Source organism: Oncorhynchus masou, chromosome 24, assembly GCF_036934945.1.
Source record: "Oncorhynchus masou masou isolate Uvic2021 chromosome 24, UVic_Omas_1.1, whole genome shotgun sequence".
Classification (NCBI taxonomy): domain Eukaryota; kingdom Metazoa; phylum Chordata; class Actinopteri; order Salmoniformes; family Salmonidae; genus Oncorhynchus; species Oncorhynchus masou.
In genome coordinates this window covers 92,249,509-92,273,529 of record NC_088235.1, presented here as the reverse complement: position 1 = coordinate 92,273,529, position 24,021 = coordinate 92,249,509, and the positions used below count along the sequence as shown (strand labels likewise).

The window sequence follows — 24,021 nt, the reverse complement described above, 5'->3', positions numbered from 1 at the left end:
AAGTAATTATTATTACCATATTGAGAATTAGACAAGGTTGGCTACCCCTCTGCCTATTGGCTTCTTTGCATATTCAAGCCTGTCTCAAAATACAACACTACCTCTTAACATAAGCTTTTTACCTGACTGACTTTTCAAATAAATGTGGTCTACATATTTTGTGCTCCTGTAGGAAGCAGTAACTCCCTATTGTTGACCTATACTTATATATAACAGGGCTAATAACTCGCTAACTAGCAAAGAATATCAACAACTGTGCACATGCTGATCTGGACTGATCTGAAAAGCGCATTCACCCGGGGCTCGTGGGCTACCCTAACCAATAGAATTCTACTCCATTGCTCTCTGGCTCTGCCTACAACAAAATCACAGACTCAATCTTGCAAAGTTAGATTTGTTTTGGTTTGTTGCATTGAAAAGAGCCTGATGTAATGTTCATTCGATCACAGAAAAAGCGTTGATTTTTATAGTGCAAAGTAATAGGGCGAACTCAGTAAAGTTCAATCTCTTGCGTCTCTGTGTGTCCTGACATTTCTTTTGTGTGGCAGTCTTGGAGGAGGTGCACGGCCACATGCCCACGCAGCTTAGAGGGACATTGCTCAGGTCCCTCTCTTCCATTCCCCTCTTTCTCTACTATCCTTTTGACACTTTGACCTAGGACAGGAGCTGTTTTAAGGTATTAGGGTAGACAAACCGGGGTGACTGTGGGGTCAGCGCTGTGTTGAGGGGTTGGGCGTCATTGGCTCCGTGGCTAATCATTGCCCTAGGCCAAAGCCCCCTGCTCAACCCCATGACACAAGGAGCTGTGAAACTGTTATTACACATATTACACTGATTAAAAATGCATATGCCAAATAGAGTGATTATTACAGTAACACCTGTGGATAACAGCTAGGAAGACAGACTGATCCATTTTTTAATGCCACAGTAGTCTCTAAAAGAAATGCTGCTAGTATTATTTCAGAGAGGTAATGCAGGAGCAAGTGCTCAGAACAAGGGATATTACAAAGGAGAGAAAGATACATGTAGCTTGAATATGGACTGAAACAGAGTGAGCTTTGGGGATTGTGATTTGTTGTATCATACAGTATGTGAGGTGTCTGAGTTATGTTGATGATTATATGAAAATAGTGTTTGAGATGTGGCTCCTGAATGATGAGAGGTGAGGTGAGGAGGGATGTTGGAGCTGTTGTGTACGCTAGGGGTGGTAATGTATTTGGCATGAAGTATGAGGTAAGTTCCTCTATATCTCCCTCTCTCTCTCTTTGTCCCTCGGACCCAGTTGGTTTAAACGTTAAGCTTTCCCCCGGAAACATGACAGGAGATAGTGATATAGAGGTAGAGGAAAGGGGGGTAATTGTTTTTGCAGTTCTAGAAACAGTAGGATGGTTTCTGGTGGCTGTACCTCTGTCTGCTTGACTGTGTTGTTCTTACACACCAAGGCCGAATATCTGATTGATAAATAGACAACATAATTAAATGTTTTGTGTTGGACAGAGTTAAATAACATGGCCTAGATTAAAATAAATGTCTGTGCGTCTTTTTTTGTATGTGTGGTTGTCTGTGTGTGCGTGCCTGTCTCGGTATGTTATTGGTTTTGTTTACCCTCCAGATCAGATTTGGGCAGACAATATTAACTCACTGATTCCTTAACGAGACGTTATTAAGACACAAAGAGACTCCGGATTAACGAGTTTAGCTTTTGAGGATCATTAAAAAGTGCTTGTTATGCTTTTCTCAGCTTGATGAATTTCAAAGGGGTGAAAAAAACAGAGATTATACTGTTTCTAAAGGCTAACTCCAAGAGACAACAGGGTGTGAGGGGAAATGAGGTCTGGGGTTTTGGGGGACAGGCAAAGAACAGAGACATGAACCATGGCCAGATATTTTAATATCTCTTGCCAGTGCCTGTAGCAATTTTGAGTTTATTATTTAATATGGAAAGTCAAATAATGATTTGAAGTGAATTGGCGTTATTTCGCTTGATTATTTTGCCCCACAAAATAGCTTTCTAGTCCCTTCCCCAGATACAAAATAAGAAAGTTACATTTTGAATGAGAATGACTCACTTAAATGACACTGTAGCGCTTCGAAACATTATCATGCATTTATCTTCTTGATTTCTGTCATTACATCATTGTTGCGCATTTGTTTTTTATAGGTCTTCGTAGTGTTTCAGTAGCGGTAAGTGGGAAAGGGGAAAGCGGGATACCTACAGTGCCTTCAGAAGGTATTCATACCCCTTGACTTATTCCACATTTTGTTGTGTTACAACCTGAATTTAAAATTGATTAAATATATTTTTTTATCTCACCCATCTACCCACAATACCCCATAATGACAAAGTGAAAACATGTTGTTAGAAAGTTTTGCCAATGTATTGAAAATGAAATACAGAAATATCTATTTTACATACATATTCACACCCCTGAGTCAATGCATGTTAGAATCCCATTTGAAAGCTATTACAGCTGTGAGTATTTCTGGATAAGTGTCTAAGAGTGTTGCATGCCTGGATTGTACAATATTTGCACATTATTCATTAAAAAATTATTCTGTCACGGCTGTTCAAAGGAGAGGACCAAAGTGTAGCGTGGTGAGCATACATTTTCTTTATTTTAATCAAAATGATGCCAAACTAAACACTACAAAAACAAACCGTGACCCTCAAAAGCAAAGTACTCTAAACAGAGACAGCCTCCCACAAACACAGGTGGGAAAAAGGGTACCTAAGTATGGTTCCCAATCAGAGACAACGATAGACAGCTGTCCCTGATTGAGAACCATACCCGGCCAACCACAAAGAAATAGAAAACATAGAATTCCCACCCCAACTCACGCCCTGACCAAACCAAAATAAAGACATAAAAAGGATCTCTAAGGTCAGGGCGTGACATCTTCAAGCTCTGTCAAGTTGGTTGTTGATTGCTGGACAGAGATTTTCAAGACGATTAACGTCAAAACTGTAAATAGGCTGCTCAGGAACATTCAATGTCATTTAGTTGTAAGGGTTTTCGTCCTCTTCTGAGGAAGAGTAGTCAAGATCGGACCAATGCGCAGCGTGGTATGTGTCCATGTTAATATTTTAATAAATCAACTGTACACTGAACAACAAAACAACAAAGAGATTGAACGAAACAGTCCTGTAAGGTGCAAACACACAAAACAGAAAACAACTACCCACAAATCAAGTGGGAAAAACAGGCTACCTAAGTATGATTCTCAATCAGAGACAATGATTGACAGCTGCCTCTGATTGAGAACCATACCAGGCCAAACAAATAGAAAACCAATACTAGAACAACACACAGAATGCCCACCCCAACTCACGCCCTGACCAACCTAAACAAGAAACATAACAAATGAACTAAGGTCAGGACGTGACATTAGTAAGCAACTCCAGTGTATAGTTGGCCTTTTGTTTTAGGTTATTGGCCTGCTGAAAGGTGAATATGTCCCCCAGTGTCTGTAGGAAAGTAAACTGAACCAGGTTTTCCTCTTTGATTTTGCCCATGCTTAGCTCCATCCGTTTCTTTTAATCCTAAAAAACTCCCTAGTCCATGCCGATGACAAGCATTCCCATAACATGATGCAGCCACCACTATGCTTGAGAATATGAAGAGTGGTACTCAGTGATGTGTTGTTGGATTTGCCCCAAACACGCTTTGTATTCAGGACATAAAGTTAATTTCTTTGCCACATTTTTTGCAGTTTTAATTTAGTGCCTTATTGCAAACAGGATGCATGTTTTGGAATATTTTTTATTCTGCACAGGCTTCCTTCTTTTCACTCTGTCATTTAGGAGTAATTACAATGTTGTTGATCCATCCTCAGTTTTCTCCTATCACAGCCACTAAACTCTGTAACTGTTTTAAAGTCAACATTGGCATCATGGTGAAATCCCTTAGCGGTTTCCTCCCTCTCAGGCAACTGAGTTAGTAATTAATAACTTCACCATACTCATAAGGATATTCAATGTCTGCTTTTTTTTACCCATCAACCAATAGGTGCCCTTCTTTGTGAGGCATTGGAAAACCTCCCTGGTCATTGTGGTTGAATCTGTGTTTGAAATTCACTGATCGACTGAGGAACCTTACAGATAATTATATGTGTGTGATACAGAGATGAGAGAGTCATTCAAAAATCATGTTAAACACTATTATTTCACACAGAGTGAGTCTTATTATGTGACTTATTATGTTTACTCCTTACCTTATTAAGGCTTGTCATAACAAAGGAGTTGAATAATTATTGACTCAAGACATTTCAGCTTTTCATTTTTTTTATGGGGTATTGAGTCCAGGCTAGTGACAAAAAAAATCTATTTTTAAATTCAGGCTTTAACACAAGAAAATGTAAATATTGTGTAAATATATAACTGTAGTAAGTTGCCCAACTGGATACATTCAACTGAAATTGGTCTTCTGCATTAAACCCAATGCCTCTGAATCAGTGTCCACTGTGTGGAGGTAGAGAGCCAACAAACCCATCAATCAAGTTTCAATACAACCTTTGTAAAAGCACTAAGTCTCTCTTAGTCTTTCTATTACAAGATCACTGTTGATAAGCTGTCAACATGGCTATCTTCATAAACATGTGTGTAGCAGTCGCAGTTCACTGTAGCAGCAAATGGGATGCAAGTATATGTCATGAAGCATTGATAAGGTGACATCATGACAAGCCCGGATGAGCACGCTGCTTGTGGTGTTACCACCACACGCTTAACATGGTTTATAATATGATCTGACATGTGACTACTGATGGGTTTGCATGTGTGTGTGGAGAGTTTGTTTGGGGGATGGGTGTAAGTGCATGGGTGTATGTTGATGCAAAAAAAGATTACATTTTAAACGGAGTTAATACTATTTATGGCAATGACAAAAAATGTGGGGGCTAGTGGAGTTGGGGGGACAGAAGGAGCGAGAGAGAGAAGGAGAGAGAGAGAGATTTGAACCATGATTGCAGAGAGCCATTGCTCTAGAGAGGGATATTGGGGTGAGAGAGAAGAGGGGAGTGTGATGAAGAGGGAGACAGGGATTTGCAACAGAGAGGAGAGAGAGAGAGGGGGCAGTGACACTCAGTGACAGAGTGTCATATGCACTCACATGTGCACACACCCTCTCTTTTTTGTCTCTCTCTGTGAACGTGTGTCGGTAAATCCATCAGTATTGTCACTTTTGTGGGGGGAAATGTTGAGAGGACATCCAAATCAATCATCCTATCTATGACCTACGGTAAGAACTTTTTTTTTTCAACTACACCTCCTCTTCTCCGTCCCTCTCATTCCTCTCTCTTTCAGGCCTTTGTCTCTCCTAGTGTCATTCTACTTTTTTCTCTCTCTTTCCCCATGTCTCTCTGTCTTTCTGTTGGTTCTCTCTCCCCCTACTCTGGGCTGAAGCCAGGTTGAGGCCTCTGTGGCGCCCCACAGTTTTTCCTCTCTGACATGGTCCATAGTGGACATCAGGGGCTACAATTAATGTGTGGAACCAGTAGAACCATCTGTCTGACATGGGTTGTCATTATTATTAATTTTACAATAAATATGATGATTATCATCAGTATAGTCTGTGCTGATACTGATTAAGTATTTGTTGTAGAAATAGTTTGGGATGTTGTACTACCAATGTTGAGGATGTTGTTCCAATTTCAAATGTTTTATTTTCAAGAAAAACTATAGTACTATGTTTCCAAATGTGCTCTTGTACATGATCAGACCGATTTTCAGTTTGTTTATGTAATTGTTGTTTGGTAATTAGCCCAAAGTTTAAGTTTCAAAGTGTTCTAACATAAAACAAGAATACTAGAAAGCTTGAGCATTTTCTTTGAGTTTAATATCTTTTGACATGTTCAGTACATGTTGGATAATGTTTTTGAAGTCTATGTTTTTCTGTCATTAATATATATTTATATAATATTCAGTTAGATTATCTTCTCTGCACAAGTGTTTCTTCATTAAATGACCTTTGAGAAATAAAACAGCAGAGAAAAGTTACAGGTCTTCATTAGGTCACAACCTTAGCTTTGAAACAGATTTTGAAATTTAGGCTTGGAAATCTCTTCTGTTATGGAGATAATGAAAAGTGAATGCTTTTTGAATGACTGAAATGTGCTTTGACCTGTTATCAAATGAATGAATGTCATCCCATTAAGAAAATACTGAAGCTATGAGATAGGTAGAAGTTCTATCAAACTGCATTGTTTACTGATTTGTCCCTGAAATTCAGATAGCTTTGAAATTTCACACAGCAAAAAAAGTTTAGTTGGACTTGATGATGACCAAATTCACCCCATAGTCAATTATTTCAACATCACACCATTCCAGTCGTATGATGTCACAGATTGTGTCAAAAAAGTTGACGAAAGTATTTAGGTGTATAATATGGGTATACATATCTCTCTTGTTTGATTATGCCACATCAGACATCAGTCTTTGCTGCATAACAGCATGCTTACTACCGGTATATAACAGGAGTCTGAATTATATAGTACGACAAGAATGCAAGCTGACAAATGTCTATACAATATATTTGCTATTAGTGAGTTGAGGTCGATGTAGGAATATCCAAATCATGTTTATTTGTGTGTGTGTGTAAATGTGTGTTTATGGGGGGCAATGGGGATCGAATGAGGATTAGTCACTTAATACTTCAACATACTAACAGACAGTTGGACACATACTCACACTGGAGAATAACACTATCTCACAAGTGTAAATTCACTTGATTGGGTGCACAGGGTGAGAGTCCTGATTTCTCTACTTTCTAGAAAGTTGCACTAATTGTTTTGGATCTAGTTCATTACTTGTACATACTCAGACAAATTGTAAGCCATCGAGAGAGAGGTCTGGTAAAGAGGTTCTTTCGTCTATGGCCAGATTGTTGTTCTTGTGTTGTTTCCCACATCCTGTCTTCTTCTCTGTCCTCATTAGAGATGGTATCTTGACCTCAGTTCATGTCTACCTAACACAGAGATGTTGTTTTCATGACTTTACACCAGCTTTGAGAACGATCACCTATGCCATTTTCTCTCTCTCTGACAGGACCAAGAAGAAACACACACGGACACAGGAAGACTGTTTTCTCCACAGAGGACAGTCGCCAGTCAGTCCATTATTGGACACCAGGGCTGTCTGAGTGTTGGAAGGCATCAAGCCTGTTGTTGTGTATGGACTGCTGCTGCACTAAAACAGAGAGGTGGATTAACACACAACCCTGACACACGGACAAACTCAGTCTGCTCCCAAAGCCGTGGCCATGTCATCTCCCTCTCTCCCCATGCCCTCCCTCCCCCCAGTCCACTGGCGATGGAGTACCTCAATGACTTTGACCTCCTTAAGTTTGAGGTGAAGCCTGACACTCCTCCTCTCCCTCCCCCCTGCACATTCCCCAAGTCTAGCCTACCCCACGACCCCTCCTGTTCCCCTGGTCCCTACACCAGCCTCAGCTCTAGCCCATACAACTCCCTGCCCCCCTCTCCAACACTGAGCGATGCCCACCCACCTCCATCAGCCTCTTCCTCCCTCTCCCCTTCCTCCTCCTCCTCCATCTCCTTTCCTCTGTCCATCTCAAACAGCTACACTTCTGGCATCAGTTCTGGATCTCAGGGGAACGTGGAGGGAAGCCCCTCCCATGGGGGTGCCCAGGGTCCTAACCCTGCCTCTTTGGAGGACCTGATCTGGCTCGCAGCGCTGCAGCAGCAGTTTGGAGGGGAGGCGGGGGGACCTGCATCCCTGCTGGGAGGCGGGCCAGAGCGGGGAGACAGAGAAAGAGGGTCGGTCGGCAGCTTCCTGGGCTGTGAGGACGCTGTGGAGGCTCTACTGAACTCAGCTGCAGCAGCTGTTAACTCACAGGTATGTAACACTGCCAATATTGTCTGTGGATGTCTGTAAATTATATGTTGTTATTCACTTTTGATAGTGGGTTCGTAATGACATAGATAGACTATAATCAATGTTTGTATTTCTCTTTTTCTCTCTCCCTCTTTCCAATCCTCCACTGTGTATTCTCGCTCTCAGTTCCCAGTGCTTTCCCAGAGTTCCAGCAGTAACCTGGGGGATTCGGGTAGTGACAGTGGAGGTGACATTTCCTGCGCCAATGGGACGGATATGTGTCATCGTCCACTCCTCTACCTCTCCTCTGGCCCTCAATTGCTCCCCAACACCAACCCCTCTTCAGCATCCTACCCACAACCCCAGAGCCCCTCTGACCGACTTCATCACCATCATCCACATCATAATCATCATCACCACCCGCACCACCTCATGCATGGCCATCATCATCATCATCATCATCACCTCCAAGTAATTAATATGGTCAGGGGGCATGACAGTATGAAACAAAATATAGTAGAATAACCAAGATAAGAGAAACGAGAAGGCTAGCAACAACAGCGCCAGTACTGGATGGAGCAGGAGCATATGGGAGAGGGGAGGGAGATGTGATAGAGGGATCATGCTGTAAAGGATTGGGATTAGAACATTAGAACATGATTAAGTGTGCTTGCCGTGTACCTGCTATAAGTATAGAAAACATGCCTCTACTCTGAGATGACAATGAGTTTATCTGTGGACATTCCTTGTTTAAAAATGCATTGTTTGTCCTGCAGGCAAGTACAGAATATAGGAGTAAATGTAATAAAGGGAGCAATAATTCTCCTTTTAATAGATACAAGCAATTGTACTACATCAACATTGATATATGAACTGTGTTAAAGCTAATACTTACTAGGCCACATCAATAACTCCAGGGCTTTGAATTGATTTGATTTTGATTTTCCTCTAGCTGTTCTAGAGTTGAAGGAGCTATGTGTGGGGCTAGTAATGCTATTGTGTATGGAATGTTCAGTAGCTGCATTCTCCAACCAGGTGTCTGAGAGAATCTCTGTGCAGTATGTGGAGCACAGTGTGAGCTTATGATAATATCTGCTATTATTGCTGTGTATAACCCTGATTACTGTCACTTTCAATCAGTCAGATTATCTGACAGATTATGGACATGTGATACCAAAATGTGCCCCCTGACACACACAGCTAGGCACACTCTCACATCACGCACAGAACCACACACACACACACACACACACACACACACACACACTGAAAGTCAGTCAAAATGTTTTAAGTCCTATCTCACACACACACACACATTGAAAGTCAGTCAAAATGTTTTAAGTCCTATCTATTCTGTATAACTGTAATTCATGTCAACGTTCGGAAGTAACCATCTCTCCCTGTGTCTGTGTGCAGTGTGGTGGGGTGGATGAGCGTTTCTCAGACGAACAGCTGGTGAGCCTATCGGTGCGGGAGCTGAACAGACACCTGCGTGGCGTCAGTAAGGATGAGGTGGTGCGTCTCAAGCAGAAACGTCGTACGCTAAAGAATCGAGGCTACGCCCAGTCCTGTCGCTATAAACGCTTGCAGCACCGCCACGCACTGGAGTCCGAGAAACACGTCCTCACACAACAGGTAGGATACACACACACACACACACACACACACACACACACACACAACAAAAACACACCACTGCCAACAACTACAAAATAAAAGCTCTAATAACTCTCTCTTGTCCTTCTCTCTCTTCAGTTGGAACAGCTGCAGTGTGAGCTATCTCGGGTGCTGAGGGAGAGGGACGCCTACAAGGCTCGCTACGAAAAGCTTGTCAGCACAAACGAGGCTCCACCTACCCACGCCAACAACCCCCCCTCACCACCACCTGACTACTTCCTCTGAGGACATACCCAGAGGAGAGGACATAAAAATTGAGGGATGAGAGTAGGGTAAAAGAGCAGGTCAGCCTAAATAAGGCCAGCACTGGGAAATCAGTCTTTGTGAGGAAGGGAGGGAGGGTTGGGTGTGTGTGTGAGTGTGTGGAGGTTGTCAGGCAGGTAGTGGGGTTAGAACTAGGCCATATATGACTGTGAAATCAACCTGCTGAGCTGGCACTTGACTGTTAACTTAGGGTTAGAATCGAGCCCTAGATTGCTTCATAAACCGGACTAATGGTGAAGATTTCAGTTTCGATATCACAGTGACGTTCATAGTAGCACAAAGACTCAATGAAACATCTTCAGGATGCATCCTGCACTGGTCAAATCAAGGCATGGAAGGTCACAGGTCATCCTCAAACTGAACAAACTCCATCGTAGCATTCATCAACCTTAACACTATCAACCTATCTATGCACATTTATTTCAAGCAGAACAAATTAAAAGATGAACTGATATCCAAACAATGGTTGGGTTGAATCCAGCCCCTGGTGTAGGTTGACTGGGCTCATTGGAAACTCAAAGGTCTGAGTAGTGCTGTGGTATTGGATGTGTAGTGGTGTATGATCTTCAAGTGTCCATGGCATGCAGTTGTACTCGCCAGCAAATATTTCACAGTTGCCTACCAAGGTGTTTTTGCTCACCAAGACCTGTTATCCACTATCACATTTCTAAGATGAATAATCAGAAAAATAATGTACAAGGATCCTTTTTCTGATAGAATTCCTGTGGTTGTGCTAAATGAAAAATGGACATAAACACTCATGTATAAAGTAGATACATAAAAAAAGAAAAATTAAAACATATCCATACTTTGCTTGTTGAAAATAACATACATTTTTGTCATAATGACTATGAAGAATAATTGCAGTGTGCTATCTGTGATTCGTGAACGGACCTCCAAGAGACTTCTTCTGTCAACCTGTACTGTAGGATTTCCACAATCAATCAGTTGGCTCTAACATGTGAAACAAGAAACTGTGGTTGCTGCAGTTGTTGTCGTCAAATAGGTCTGTACAAAGAACACCCCCCCTCCCCCCAAAGAGGCAACAGAGTGCTAAATGGACTGTGTTACTATGTTTTGTCTTCAAGCTTTTATAATACATTCTAGGTTGTGCTGAAAACACTTTTGTAAGAGAGCGACAACCTTAATGCAACAAGCACCACAGAGCTGGACACTGTGGATTCTTAAAAAGTGGGGTGAAATGCAAGAAAATGTGGACATTCAAAGACACCTCTCTTAACCAGCTCATGAAATGTTACTAGGGTAGCTACATTAGAGCTAATTGTTTTGGCTAGGTGTAGGTTAATTAATTGATTTATCTGTTTTATTTATTCACTTATTTATTCACAGTATTTATTAATTGTTTATTTATGTACCGATTTATTATTATTTTATTTTACTGGTTTACAATTTAATCTACAAGCTTAGTGTGTACTTTTATTTTCAAGCAGGATAAATCCATATTTTAATTATTTTTTTGATTATTTTCAATAGTATGACTACAATCATTATTGCAATCATGGTTGATGCTCCTACTGTAGTGTGGTTTCCTATGAAATAAAGACAATATTTTTATCATCATTGGCAGTTTTGTTAATTTTCCAATCTTTTTCTGAATTTCTCTCTTTGTCTCGGTTTCACATGTACTTTAAACACCTAGTAATCTCTCTCTATCCCTTCTCTGTCCCTCCCACTTTTCCAATCTCCTGTAGACCTGTTCTATTTACCTCATCCCCTCTTCCATTTTTCTCTCCCTCCATCTCTCTGTCATTCTGTGTCCCTCTATAGAGAGGCAGTGACCCCGGCAGAGCTCTGTTTGGGATGACCTCACCCTCGGCCCTGCCTCCCTCTCTGTGGCTCTCGCTCTCTCTGGCCTGTATAATAGGGACAGGATTAGGGCTATAATAGCGCCCTGACTGCTCACTGCCGGAGTCCATTGTAGCATTGTGTGCAGAGGACGTACACAGAGTAACATGAACACTCACCCTACTCGCGCTGCTACACACAGCCACTCACACTTACATTCACTTACAACTTGACATATGTTGAAATACACAAACTTTACAGAGATGCTTAAAGAAATTCACATTCATACAATCTCAGCTTCCAAATATCAGAGATGAAAAATTGCTCCCTTTTCCCCCCCAGTGTAAAATAGTGTTTACAGAGAGTGTGATAGAGAGAGACAAGAAACACCAACAACAGGAAACCCAGTGCTAAGATTTAGATAACCTAAGAAGGCCTAATAGGAGAGAGGCAGACAGAGAGTGAGAGAAAAAGAGGGAGAGAGCGAGCGAGAGAGTATGTTAGAGGTTACTGCCCAAGGGATAAAGTGACCGCAGAAACGTGTATGAACACATGTACAGTACTTTGAATGCCCAAAGACACAAACATGTATATACGCGCGCAGACACACACAAACACACACTCAAAAGGGCAATACATGGTAGAGGTGCTGGAATACAAAACTGTACTCTGCTGCGCCCTAGTGCCGAAATGTACACCTATTATTCCAAGTATCTGCAGCATCCAAAATATAAATTAGTGGAGTGAAATGAGCATCTTATCAACAGATGATGATTTATGCTTTATCTGACCCATGTAGCTCCTGCATTCAAACATTTTAGAGAGATGGACTCCACGTGACATTTTCTCTTCAGGGAAAAATCCAGTCAACGCAGCTTTACATCCAATAGCCTAAATCAATTTTGTCTAAGAAAATAAAAAGCTGGCAACGATCATTTATTTACACGTCATGTAAGTGAGTCATAATGCAGAAGAAACACTGCAGGAGGACCTAATTTACTGTACGAAAGCACACTGTGGGGGAGAGAAGTGTGTTGTCTGTGAAGCCTCTGAGTCTGTGCGTGTGATGTTTGTTTCTGAGCGCGCATGAAATAGAGAGAGAGAGAGAGAAAGTGGAAAAGAGAGAGAGAGAGAACCGTTTTTACTTTGTTGGTGCTGCGAGTCTTGTGCCAGGTGAGATCATCCTGTGGCTTTGAGGTAGAGCGCGCGGGAGTGAAAGGAGTGGGAGGGCGGGAAAACGCTCGGGAGTAGGTAGTCGATTTCTGACGGGTGTATTTCACATTGCAGATGCAGACAGATGCGCTCATAGACATTATCAATATCGAGGAAACACTGGCAAAGGTAGGCGGGGATGTTTAAACACAATGTGCCGGGCAGCACGTAGTTTTTTAACTGTTTATATCGATGCAAATATGTCATAGTTTGCCTAACGGTTGCCTCACAAGACATCTGTCATCTGTGAGTGACAAAACGTGGGAGGTGCTGGTGACATAATAGAAGGGTTTTGATTATTTATTTATTTTTTAGCTTTAGATTTCACTAGCATCAAATTTGTCATGGGCATACCATTTAGTTCTTGAGTGGTTCTCTGCATCTCTTAATGTGTTTGTGTCTGTGAAGCGAGAGACAGACAGATATAGAGAGATTAAAATACAAAGGGAGATGGCGAGATAGAGGGGGAGACAGGCAGGGACAGTGCAGGTGTTAATGGGGGTCATAGATACAAAGCGGGATACAGTAATGTAAGAGCATTCTATTTCAGGATCACACTGAAAGTGATAACATGTCAGGTAGAGAGTGACTAGCCCACTCAATATTACAGTCCAATTGGTGTCAAGTCTTCCTGGAGACAGATGAGGTTAAGGTAGTTCATTGGGAAGCACAGGCATGCACACGGACGCCACAACACCTTCCCTGCTTTCTAGACAATTTACCATTTCTGTCTGTGTGGAAAACTGCTACAGAGTGTGGAATGTTGACGTAAATGTGGACACAAAGTCATAATCTTGTTGGTCCATGTTGTATGTGAATGTAATGTGTATATTTATTTATTTGTCTCTCTTTTAGTGTGACAGTATGACTCTGTCCAGTGTCCCACCTTTACGCAGAGGAAGTACCCCTGTGCCAATCAAACACCAGCTCAGACGAGAGGAAGCAGTCCATGATGATTGTGATTGGACATCAGGGTTGGCTGGACCTTCTCCTCCTCCAATCAGTTTCAGCCCGGCGAAGGATGAGACCATCGCCTCAGCGGCAGAGGGGAGACCCCCCTCTGAAGGGCCCTTTCGAATTGCCCTGCTGGGGCAAAATGGGGTGGGCAAGTCAAGCCTTGCTATTGCCTTGGCTGGCGATTCAGATAGAACTGCTTCTGTGGATTCTGAAGGTACTTTGATTGGTGTTTGGATGTTGGACAGTGTTTCAACAAAAATAGGCCTATGATACTAACAGGTAGAGCGTGTGCAATGCATAACATCCCAGCAATGTGTATGTCTTGTAAATGAACATAAGCTAAAAGCCTTCTTCCCCTCATCTCCCACCTGAATCTTGCCTGCTATGTCTCTCCCTCAGGTGAGGGCTATGTACGTACTGTTACCGTGGACGACGAGGACTGCACCATCCTTATCTACGACAACTGGAGGCAGGTGAGCCAAACTACATCTCTGTGGCCCCACTCTACCCCAGCCTTCTCTTTCTACTCCTTTACCCTCCTCACCTGTCTTATCTCATGGGTTAACTTTTAATGTGGGGGTTTTGGTGTAGTTTTTCTCATGTTTAGTCATAAAGTGTTGCCCGATCTCCTTGTCTTTGATCAAGCAGTGGAAATATGACATTCCCAAATCAAATCAAATTTTATTTGTCACATACACATGGTTAGCAGATGTTAATGCGAGTGTAGCGAAATGCTTGTACTCCCTGTGGGAGTCTGTGATTGGCTGGAAAGGAAGCCTATTATCAGGTTATTTTCCACAGGATTACCTCTGTTTCTCCTGAGCGTGCTTCAACACATGTGTTCATAGATGTGTGAGGGACAGTGATGTAAAGTATTTAAGTAAAAATACTTTAAAGTACTACTTAAGTAGTTTTTTTGGGGTATCTGTACTTTACTTTACTATTTATATTTTTGAAAATGTTTACCTTTACTTCACTACATTCCAAAAGAAAATTATGTACTTTTTACTCCTTACATTTTCCCAGACACCCAAAAGTACTCGTTACATTTTGAATGCTTAGCAGGTAAGAAATTGTCAAATTCAGACACTTATCAAGAGTACATCCCCGGTAATCTCTACTGCTTCTGATCCGGCTGACTCACTTAACACAAATGCTTTGTTTCTGAATGATGTCTGAGTGTTGGATATGCCTATGGCTATCCATAAATCTAAAAAAAAACACAAACAATTGTGCCATCTGGTTTGCTTAATATAAGGAATTTTAAATGATTTATACTTTACTTTTACTTTTGATACTTAAGTACATTTTTGCAATGACATTTACTTTTGATACTTATGTATATTTAAAACCAAATACTTTTAGACTTTTACTCAAGTAATATTTTACTGAGTGACTTTCACTTTTACTTGATTAATTTCCTGTTAAGGTATCTTTACTTTGACTCAAGTATGACAATTGGGTACTTTTTCCACCACTGGTGAGGGAGGGAACTGAGCAGACATACAGGGGACATTTTTTCCTTCTGCTTTTTCTGACTCAGCTGGAGGTTGGGTATTGCAAAATTATCTCTCTGTAGGAGGTCTCCAGTCTGGAATCACAAGAGTTTGTGAAGTTGTATCTTTCCTTTTTTTTACCTTAATCAGCAAAATGTGAATTATTGTGTGGATTATAATTAATGGACATTTTTGAAGGGGTTGATACATTTTTGTTATGGCAAATGATTACACACTTTGGAAGCCTTTTTCAACCTTGATTACACTACAAGTTCAGAATTCCTGCAATAACAGGGTGATCAAATTACAGTCTTTTTTTATCACTTTGGTGCAATTTTCACAAGTACAGTGGGGCAAAAAAGTATTTAGTCAGCCACCAATTGTGCAAGTTCTCCCATTTAAAAAGATGAGAGAGGCCTGCAATTTTCATCATAGGTACACTTCAACTATGACAGACAAAATGAGAAAAAAACAACAGAAAATCACATTGTAGGATTTTTAATGAATTTATTTGCAAATTATGGTGGAAAATAAGTATTTGGTCACCTACAAACAAGCAAGATTTCTGGCTCTCACAGACCTGTAACTTCTTCTTTAAGAGGCTCCTCTGTCCTCCACTCGCTACCTGTATTAAAGGCACCTGTTTGAACTTGTTATCAGTGTAAAAGACACCTGTCCACAACCTCAAACAGTCACACTCCAAACTCCACTATGGCCAAGACCAAAGAGCTGTCAAAGGACACCAGAAACAAAATTGTAGACCTGCACCAGGCTGGGAAGACTGAATCTGCAATAGGTAAGCAGCTTGGTTTGAAGAAATCAACAGTGGGAGCAATTATTAGGAAATGGAAGACATACAAGACCACTGATAATCTCCCTCGATCTGGGGCTCCACGCAAGATCTCACCCCGTGGGGTCAAAATGATCACAAGAACGGTGAGGGACCTAGTGAATGACCTGCAGAGAGCTGTGACCAAAGTAATAAAGCCTACCATCAGTAACACACTACGCCGCCAGGGACTCAAATCCTGCAGTGACAGAAGTGTCCCCCTGCTTAAGCCAGTACATGTCCAGGCCCGTCTGAAGTTTGCTAGAGAGCATTTGGATGATCCAGAAGAAGATTGGGAGAATGTCATATGGTCAGATGAAAACAAAATATAACTTTTTGGTAAAAACTCAACTCGTCGTGTTTGGAGGACAAAGAATGCTGAGTTGCATCCAAAGAACACCATACCTACTGTGAAGCATGGGGGTGGAAACATCATGCTTTGGGGCTGTTTTTCTGCAAAGGGACCAGGACGACTGATCCGTGTAAAGGAAAGAATGAATGGGGCCATGTATCGTGAGATTTTGAGTGAAAACCTCCTTCCATCAGCAAGGGCATTGAAGATGAAACGTGGCTGGGTCTTTCAGCATGACATTGATCCCAAACACACCGCCCGGGCAACGAAGGAGTGGCTTCGTAAGAAGCATTTCAATGTCCTGTGTGGCCAAGCCAGTCTCCAGATCCAAACCCCATAGAAAATCTTTGGAGGGAGTTGAAAGTCCGTGTTGCCCAGCAACAGCCCCAAAACATCACTGCTCTGGAGGAGATCTGCATGGAGGAATGGGCCAAAATACCAGCAACAGTGTGTGAAAACCTTGTGAAGACTTACAGAAAACGTTTGACCTCTGTCATTGCCAACAAAGGGTATATAACAAAGTATTGAGATAAACTGTTGTTATTGACCAAATACTTATTTTCCACCATAATTTGCAAATAAATTCATTAAAAATCCTACAATGTGATTTTCTGGATTTCTTTTTCTAATTTTGTCTGTCATAGTTGAAGTGTACCTATGATGAAAATTACAGGCCTCTCTCATCTTTTTAAGTGGGAGAACTTGCACAATTGGTGGCTGACTAAATACTTTTTTGCCCCACTGTATGTGGTACATTTTCATAACTCTAAGCATGAACATCAAAACAGATCATCAAAATGGCTCATGTTTCAAAACTTTAAGCACCTTTCAATTTACAGAGTACAACAAATAATTCACAGTTACTTGTTCACTGCACCAAATCCCTCTTCAATTCGGATGCATTTTCAATCTAAGTATCTGCTTTTCAATATTCACTTTACTTTTTATATGATTTTCCTGCATTTTTTAACAATACAATTATCTATCACTTAATTAAACTGCTCAAAACTGTTAACTACTGAACCATGTAGTGCCTAGTTAACATATATAGTTTGCTAACTGCTGAACACTGTCAATTTCTATATTTTAGCTTATACATTTTACATCAATTTATGTATGGATGTGGCTGTAAATACTACATAATCATTCTCCATCAGCCACTCTGCGTCAATAGGACAAAGTGGAAAGAGTCACTCTATGTGCTACCATTTGGAATTATAGTGCAGTATACAATGCACTGCTGAAATACCTGGGTTGTAACTTGTATATAACAACATTCAAATCATTATCTGACTTTCATTGATATGAATTTCATTGATGCACTGTAAGCTAATGAATTTCAAACACAGAGACAGGCGATACTGTATCAGTTTACAAGTCACGTAGAAAAGGTGATCTAAAATGATGCATGGGGTAGAAATGGCATACAACACTGTGCTACATTTTTACAGTAGTGAACTGATGTGCAATACCCTATTTCTGATGATTTGCCCTATGTACAGTACCAGTCAAAATTTTGGACACACCTACTCATTCCAGGGTTTTTCTTTATTTGTACTATATTCTACTTTGTAGAATAATAATAGTGAATGAGTAGGTACTGTATGTACTGTATAAGGTTAATGAAACTGTAAGACTGACATATTTCTCAACATTCTCACAACATGCCATTGGATACAAATGATAAAATAATTGTGCATGTCAAGTTCTAGTCAAATACTATATGGAAAATTATATTTACCCGCTAATATTATTTCTTGCTATTGGATTAAATGGTAGTTAAAATGACTAAATGGAGCCTATCATTATCTGATGTACAGTATTGGCGACTAAGCAAAATGTTCTCATGGTATTTCACAGAAAACTTAGATTTTCCATGAATGACTCAGGGGTGAAAGATGTGTGAAACCCCAATGAATGCACAGTCTAAGGTCCTATAAAATAGGGGGATTACAAGTGCTATCCGTTTAGAGTTTTGTACTTAAGAACTTTGGAAATATACAATGTGCAGTGATTGAAAAAAACAGTAAGATCCTACATCTGTAAGTGGATCACTGACGTTCTTTGGTTGTCTTTTAGGAGATACTGATCTTGGTGATGCTGCTCTGTCTCATCTGTTCAGAAGAGTTTGAGTTAACCTTTTGATGCAGTCTCGAGTGAAATCTTAAATTCCGATTTTAGAAATCAAATGTAGCTTTGCTCACAGTGTCCCTGAAGCGTTTTCAGTGACTTATGAAGGATTCACTCAAAGGGTATCCAGTGTGTGTGTTTGTGTGTGTGTCTCATTGTATTCTCTGTGTGTGTCATCAGTAATTGACGTGGTTCCCAGTTGGTGTGGTATGGTAATTTGTCTCTAGGCAGCAGGGAATCATAGAATGAAAGAGCACAGGGCTTCACTTTCACTCTTGACTGCTGCAGGCAGCAGGCTTTCACTGCATACCACCAGAACAATCGTTTGTTTGAAATGTTGAAAAAACACAAGTACACACACTCTTTGATATGACTCTGTCTGTCATAGAGCACTCATCATGCCAGAGTTATAATTACATGTTCTTACTGACTGTCATTTATAAGGCTCTCAGCACAGCAGTGGGAAAATGTTGACACAAACCACATAAAGAAAGATGTTTAGGGAGGGAAGAGCTGCCTCCCTCTACCTCTTCACTTGGTGACTCATGTAAACCCATTGTAATGGGGGGGGTCGAGCTATTTACATATCGGGATATTCTTTATGACGATATATTGTTTTGACAATATCTCAATATTATTTTTGCGCTAGTTGGCTGTACCTGCACTAAATATCAAGATGAGTTGTTCTCATCTTCTTTTTAAATATGTCCCTCTGCAGCGGACATATGGTGAGCAATATGTCTGGAACATCGAATCAGAATAAAATCACAGTATCTGTCACGCCCTGGCCATAGAGAGGCTTTTATTATCTATTTTGGTTAGGCCAGGGTGTGACTAGGGTGGGCATTCTATGTTAATGTTTTATGTTTTGTATTTCTTTGTTGTTTGGCCGGTGTGGTTCTCAATCAGAGGTAGATGTCTATCATTGTCTCTGATTGAGAACCATACTTAGGTAGCTTTTTCCCACTGGGTTTTTGTGGGTAGTTGTTTTCTGTTTTTGTGTCTGCACCAGACAGAACTGTTTCCGTTTCGTTCGTTCTCTTTGTTATTTTTGTTAATTCAGTGTTCAGTTTAAATAAAAGTATGAACACGTACCACGCTGCACCTTGGTCCTCTCCTTCCAACAGCCGTTACAGTATCGAATCGCAATACTTATAGAATCTTGAGAACATCAATACGTATAGTATCGGCACCTAAGTATCGTGATAATTTTGTATCATGAGGTCCCTGGCAATTCCCAGCCCGAGTTTCTACCTGGTTTGAACATGCGTCCTTTGGCATGAACTTGTCCACATTCTGATTGTGCTCACATTTTTTGATAGGTGTAGACAATTAAACAGGCACTGTGATCTGATTGTGATCAGATCTTCTTGACCACCTCTTGAGGTAGTCAGACGCATTGTGTCTGGATGTACAAGTGTAGACCGATCTGGACAGTGAAAACATTTAAATCATCATTATCCCACCCTCTAAAATCATTGACAGGCGGCACCCTTCACATATGCCATCAATATGTCTTAAAATAAATAATGAAAGATTGTTTGGAAAATATAGCAGTGAAATAATTTTCTTAAAGGGAAGGACCAGGAAATCTGGTCACAATGCAGACACAGTGGATGGATATGAGGCACGTTTTAATACCATGAGTATACACATTTCTGAAAATGTGGGCATAATCAGAATGTGGACAAGATCAGGACACAGAACCCATGTTAGAGCCAGGTATAAATGACATATAATTACATATAAACAGAAGTTTATTCTCATAAAATTCCTACGACTAAATGGAAGGTAAAGCGGTATGGTTGTGGTGATCTCTCTTCCTCCCTCTCTCTCTCAGGACCTGTCTGCTCTGCAGTGTGAAGTGTGTGTCCTGGTGTTCTCTGTCACGGACAGGCGTAGTTTCCACCGCACCGCCCAACTTCGTCTCCTCCTCAGGGAGACGCAGCCACAAACTCCCATCATCCTCGTGGGCAACAAGAGTGACCTGGTCCGTTCGCGCGAGGTCAGCGCTCAAGGTGAGGCAGATTGGCCCTCTCTTTGTTACAGCACAGTGGTAGAGTGGTCGCCCTTTGTCGCTGCAACCTTAACTTGCAGTATTCCATAGTGTATACCTTTCCCTACAGATGATCTATTCCTATAGATACTCTCCACTCATTGCCTTGTCTCTGCTTGCCATCTCCACCCAGTGTGTCGACAGGTTGAGTTTTATGCTGTATCTCTGCAGGGTACTTGCGGTGAAGGGAGAAATGTAGGAATATAGACAGAAAGTGGCACAGCATTTCAGCTGCAGTGCAGTATGGGAGTATGGGAGGAAGGGACTGTGCGTGCTGAGAACTTTGCATGAGATACTAAGAACATACCCACTGGATCCAGTTCATCTATAAATATTTGCTTGGTAAAGCTCCGCCTTATCTCAGCTCACTGGTCACCATAGCAACACCCACCCGTAGCACACGCTCCAGCAGGTATATTTCACTGGTCATCCCCAAAGCCAACACCTCCTTTGGATGCCTTTCCTTCCAGTTCTCTGCTGCCAGTGACTGGAATGAATTGCAAAAATCACTAAAGCTGGAGACTTATATCTCCTTCACTAACTTTAAGCGTCAGCTGTCAGAGCAGCTTACTGATCGCTGCACATATATCACTCCAGTGTAAGTTGTAATTACTTCGTCACTATTGGCCTATTTATTTCCTTACCTCCTGCACACACTGTATACAGATTTTTCTATTGTGTTATTGACTGTATGTTTGTTTATCCCATGTGTAACTCTGTGTTGTTTTTGTCGCACTGCTTTGCTTTATCTTGGCCAGGTCGCAGTTGTAAATGAGAACTTGTTCTCAACTGGCCTACCTGGTTAAATAAAGGTGATATAAAATCAAAAATAAATAAAAATATGCATTAATATATTCATCTAGATGTACATATCAACTGAGGATATGGCTGTGTGGTGTGTTAAGAAGACGCACCTGAGCTTGGCTGTATGGTCACCACAACCTATAACACACATGAACACAAAACTCTCTTTCACCCCCACCTGTCTATGTGATGTGTGTAGCTCCAGACTGCAGCTCCTCATGCCTGGCTGTTTTTGGGATCATGTTATGAGTGTTGTGTAACCTCAGATCCGTGTGGCCTTTGACTTATTATGAGGCAGAGAGCAGAGCAAGGCTTTCTGCATAATTACTTTTACAGGAACTGGGTGGAAACTCACTTCCTTCTCGCTTTATAATATAGTTGAACGAGCGTGCACAGAAGAAAAAACATGAACTATACTGGTTCTCTCTTCCTCTGCTGTCAGGGATAATTTTATCTCTCTAACAAATAAGATTTTAATTAAGACAAATTTGGGCAATTGCTTCTCATCATCTTTCATCATCTGGCTTCTCATTCCCCGTGATTTCTGTGTTGCACTCTTGCACTCTTTAATATGTGCTTTTTCCATCTTTTGAATAAATGCATTCAATTATGTGTTTGTCCTAGGGATAGTAGTCTGTAATGACAAAAAAAATCCAGAGAGGCAGGGATGTTTATATTGTAGTGTTCCTGAGGTCAACCAGAGGGGAGCTGGGCTGAGTCACAGCACAATAAGAGAATAAGAGGTGCTTCAACATGTAACTAATATGGATGAACCTGTGACAACAGCACATCACCGTGTACCCAATCTCATCCGCAATGCCCTCTTCCTAAATGGGTAATGCGTTTACCACTGACAACTGTGCTCTCTCTCTCTCTCTCTCAGAGGCCTTCACCAGTGCTACTCTGTTTGACTGTCTGTATGTGGAAATGTCAACCTCTCTGGACCACCGCACAGTGGAGCTCCTGGAGTCTGCTGTGAGGTTAGCCAGAGGCCTCAGTCCGGTGCCCCCAGGGGCCTATGGGCACGACATGGCTGGCGGCCTGGAGAGCATCACCCACCGGGCCAAGCGTTTCCTCACTAGCCTGGTCCCACGCTACCCCCGCGAGAGGGAACGAGACGGGGGCAAGTTCTTCAGACAGAAGTCCCGCTCCTGCCATGACCTGGGAGCCCTGTGATCAGGGATGAGGGAAGGATAGAATGAGGGATGTATAGAGAGAGAGAGGGGTGGCTAGAGAGCGAGCAAGAGGGAAATAGAATGTAAGCAATTGCAAAATAGAGAGAGGGGTTCAAAGAGGTAAATTATGGTGAAGAGAAAAGTGAGTGATGAGAGGAGGATACAGTAATGGGGATGACACATGGATGAATCAGAGAAGACCAGGAAGAGAGAATGGCATTAAAGGAGTGATGGACGTATCTGGGTTGATTCATGTAGAAATGTTGTAGTAGAGAACCATAGAGAATAGAGAATTAGCTGTTGAACCCCTGTAAATACAACCCTAAGCATCATACTGCAGTAGTTTGACTGATTCTCCATCTCCATTCCCATGTGATTTCATTGAGGGACAAATAAAATACTCTGAGAAGTCATGAGAAAGGAAAGTGACTTTTTTTTATCTGGTTATGTATCTCTGTGTGTTGTGATACTTCAAAGCCCAGAAACTTAATTGCATGCTTTTTGCAAGTGCAAGAGAGCAATCACAGTAGCAGCCCTGATATAACATGGTTTTCACAGTGATTCAGATTTTGACGATTCACTTGCTTTTTTTAGTATCCAGACAATCTTGTATCCATGGGGATACAGAGAGGGGGTAGAGAAAGGGCCAGAGAAAGACTCAACTTAGAAAAGGCATAAGATAGAAGGATTGAGGCAATGGAGAATGGAGCCAGGATTTATTGTATGTAGAGTGATCATTGCCAGGTTACTGTTGTCAAGGAGACAAGGAGAATCTTTGTGCCATATGAATTTTGTGTTCAATATTTCCCTTATAAAATTAGGGTACACATTAAGGAGAATTAATTACATTTCAGAATGTGTTTATTTTGGGGAGGAGGAGTGCCAGATGGCACTTTGTCAGATATCAGTATCACACAGCACCACTGTACTACCCTTAGTTCCACTCTCCATTCAATCCCACTCACACCCACACTATTGAAGATCAAGCATAGAAACAGAGTATATCATCATGGGTCTTCATATCATTGTCATGGACTTAATCAAAGAGAATGGGATAGCACTCTGTAATCAGGAAGAAACAGAGTTGGAAAAATCACCACCTTTAAATGGTGGCATGAAATCATATTTTCTTTGTGACTCATTCCCTTGGCTCCAAACCCCTGGCTGGGAGCAATGGGGGTGGATACTAGATACTGGATACCTGAAACAGGCAACAGGCTCCCCCCTGTGGTCAGATAGCACACTGAACCAGCATACTGTTTTGTCTTAGAATACCTTTTCTACTCAAGACGATGCAGGTGTAAAATAAATGCCTGAGCGGAGTTCCCACATACGATTTTCAGGGCAAACAGAAGCAAAGATGGTGGATAACGATGGTGATCCAGCTTTTGTCAAATTAACAAATTACTTTTTAGCATTTCAGCTAACCTTAACA

General features: G+C 41.4%; 2 protein-coding genes across 3 annotated transcripts; both read left to right on the top strand.

Annotated features, from left to right (window-relative positions):
- Positions 1–1,228: 1,228 nt before the first annotated feature.
- On the top strand, positions 1,229–9,730 carry LOC135511480 (transcription factor MafA-like). Its single transcript, XM_064932974.1, has 5 exons — positions 1,229–1,233; positions 7,246–7,849; positions 8,015–8,311; positions 9,245–9,463; positions 9,584–9,730. The coding sequence occupies exons 1-5, from the start codon at positions 1,229–1,231 to the stop codon at positions 9,728–9,730; spliced, it is 1,272 nt and encodes a 423-aa protein (XP_064789046.1).
- A 2,871-nt stretch (positions 9,731–12,601) lies between these two features.
- Positions 12,602–23,011, top strand: LOC135511755 (GTP-binding protein REM 2-like). Of its 2 annotated transcripts, none has more exons than XM_064933228.1 (5): positions 12,602–12,748; positions 13,643–13,958; positions 14,144–14,217; positions 20,392–20,569; positions 22,295–23,011. In XM_064933228.1, the coding sequence occupies exons 2-5, from the start codon at positions 13,652–13,654 to the stop codon at positions 22,585–22,587; spliced, it is 852 nt and encodes a 283-aa protein (XP_064789300.1). In that variant the 5' UTR covers positions 12,602–12,748; positions 13,643–13,651; the 3' UTR covers positions 22,588–23,011. The 2 variants fall into 2 exon arrangements, with proteins under 2 accessions (XP_064789300.1, XP_064789299.1); XM_064933227.1 differs by lacking the exon at positions 12,602–12,748 and adding an exon at positions 12,822–12,916.
- The last annotated feature ends 1,010 nt before the right edge of the window (positions 23,012–24,021 follow it).

Coding starts and splice junctions, on each gene's coding strand:
- LOC135511480 (XM_064932974.1), top strand. Junction 8,312..9,244: donor ACCTCCAAGTAATTAATATG/GTCAGGGGGCAT, acceptor GTCTGTGTGCAG/TGTGGTGGGGTGGATGAGCG. Junction 9,464..9,583: donor AACACGTCCTCACACAACAG/GTAGGATACACA, acceptor CTCTCTCTTCAG/TTGGAACAGCTGCAGTGTGA.
- LOC135511755 (XM_064933227.1), top strand. CDS start 12,863: ATGCAGACAGATGCGCTCATAGACATTATCAATATCGAGGAAACACTG. Junction 13,959..14,143: donor TGCTTCTGTGGATTCTGAAG/GTACTTTGATTG, acceptor TCTCTCCCTCAG/GTGAGGGCTATGTACGTACT. Junction 20,570..22,294: donor GCGCGAGGTCAGCGCTCAAG/GTGAGGCAGATT, acceptor TCTCTCTCTCAG/AGGCCTTCACCAGTGCTACT.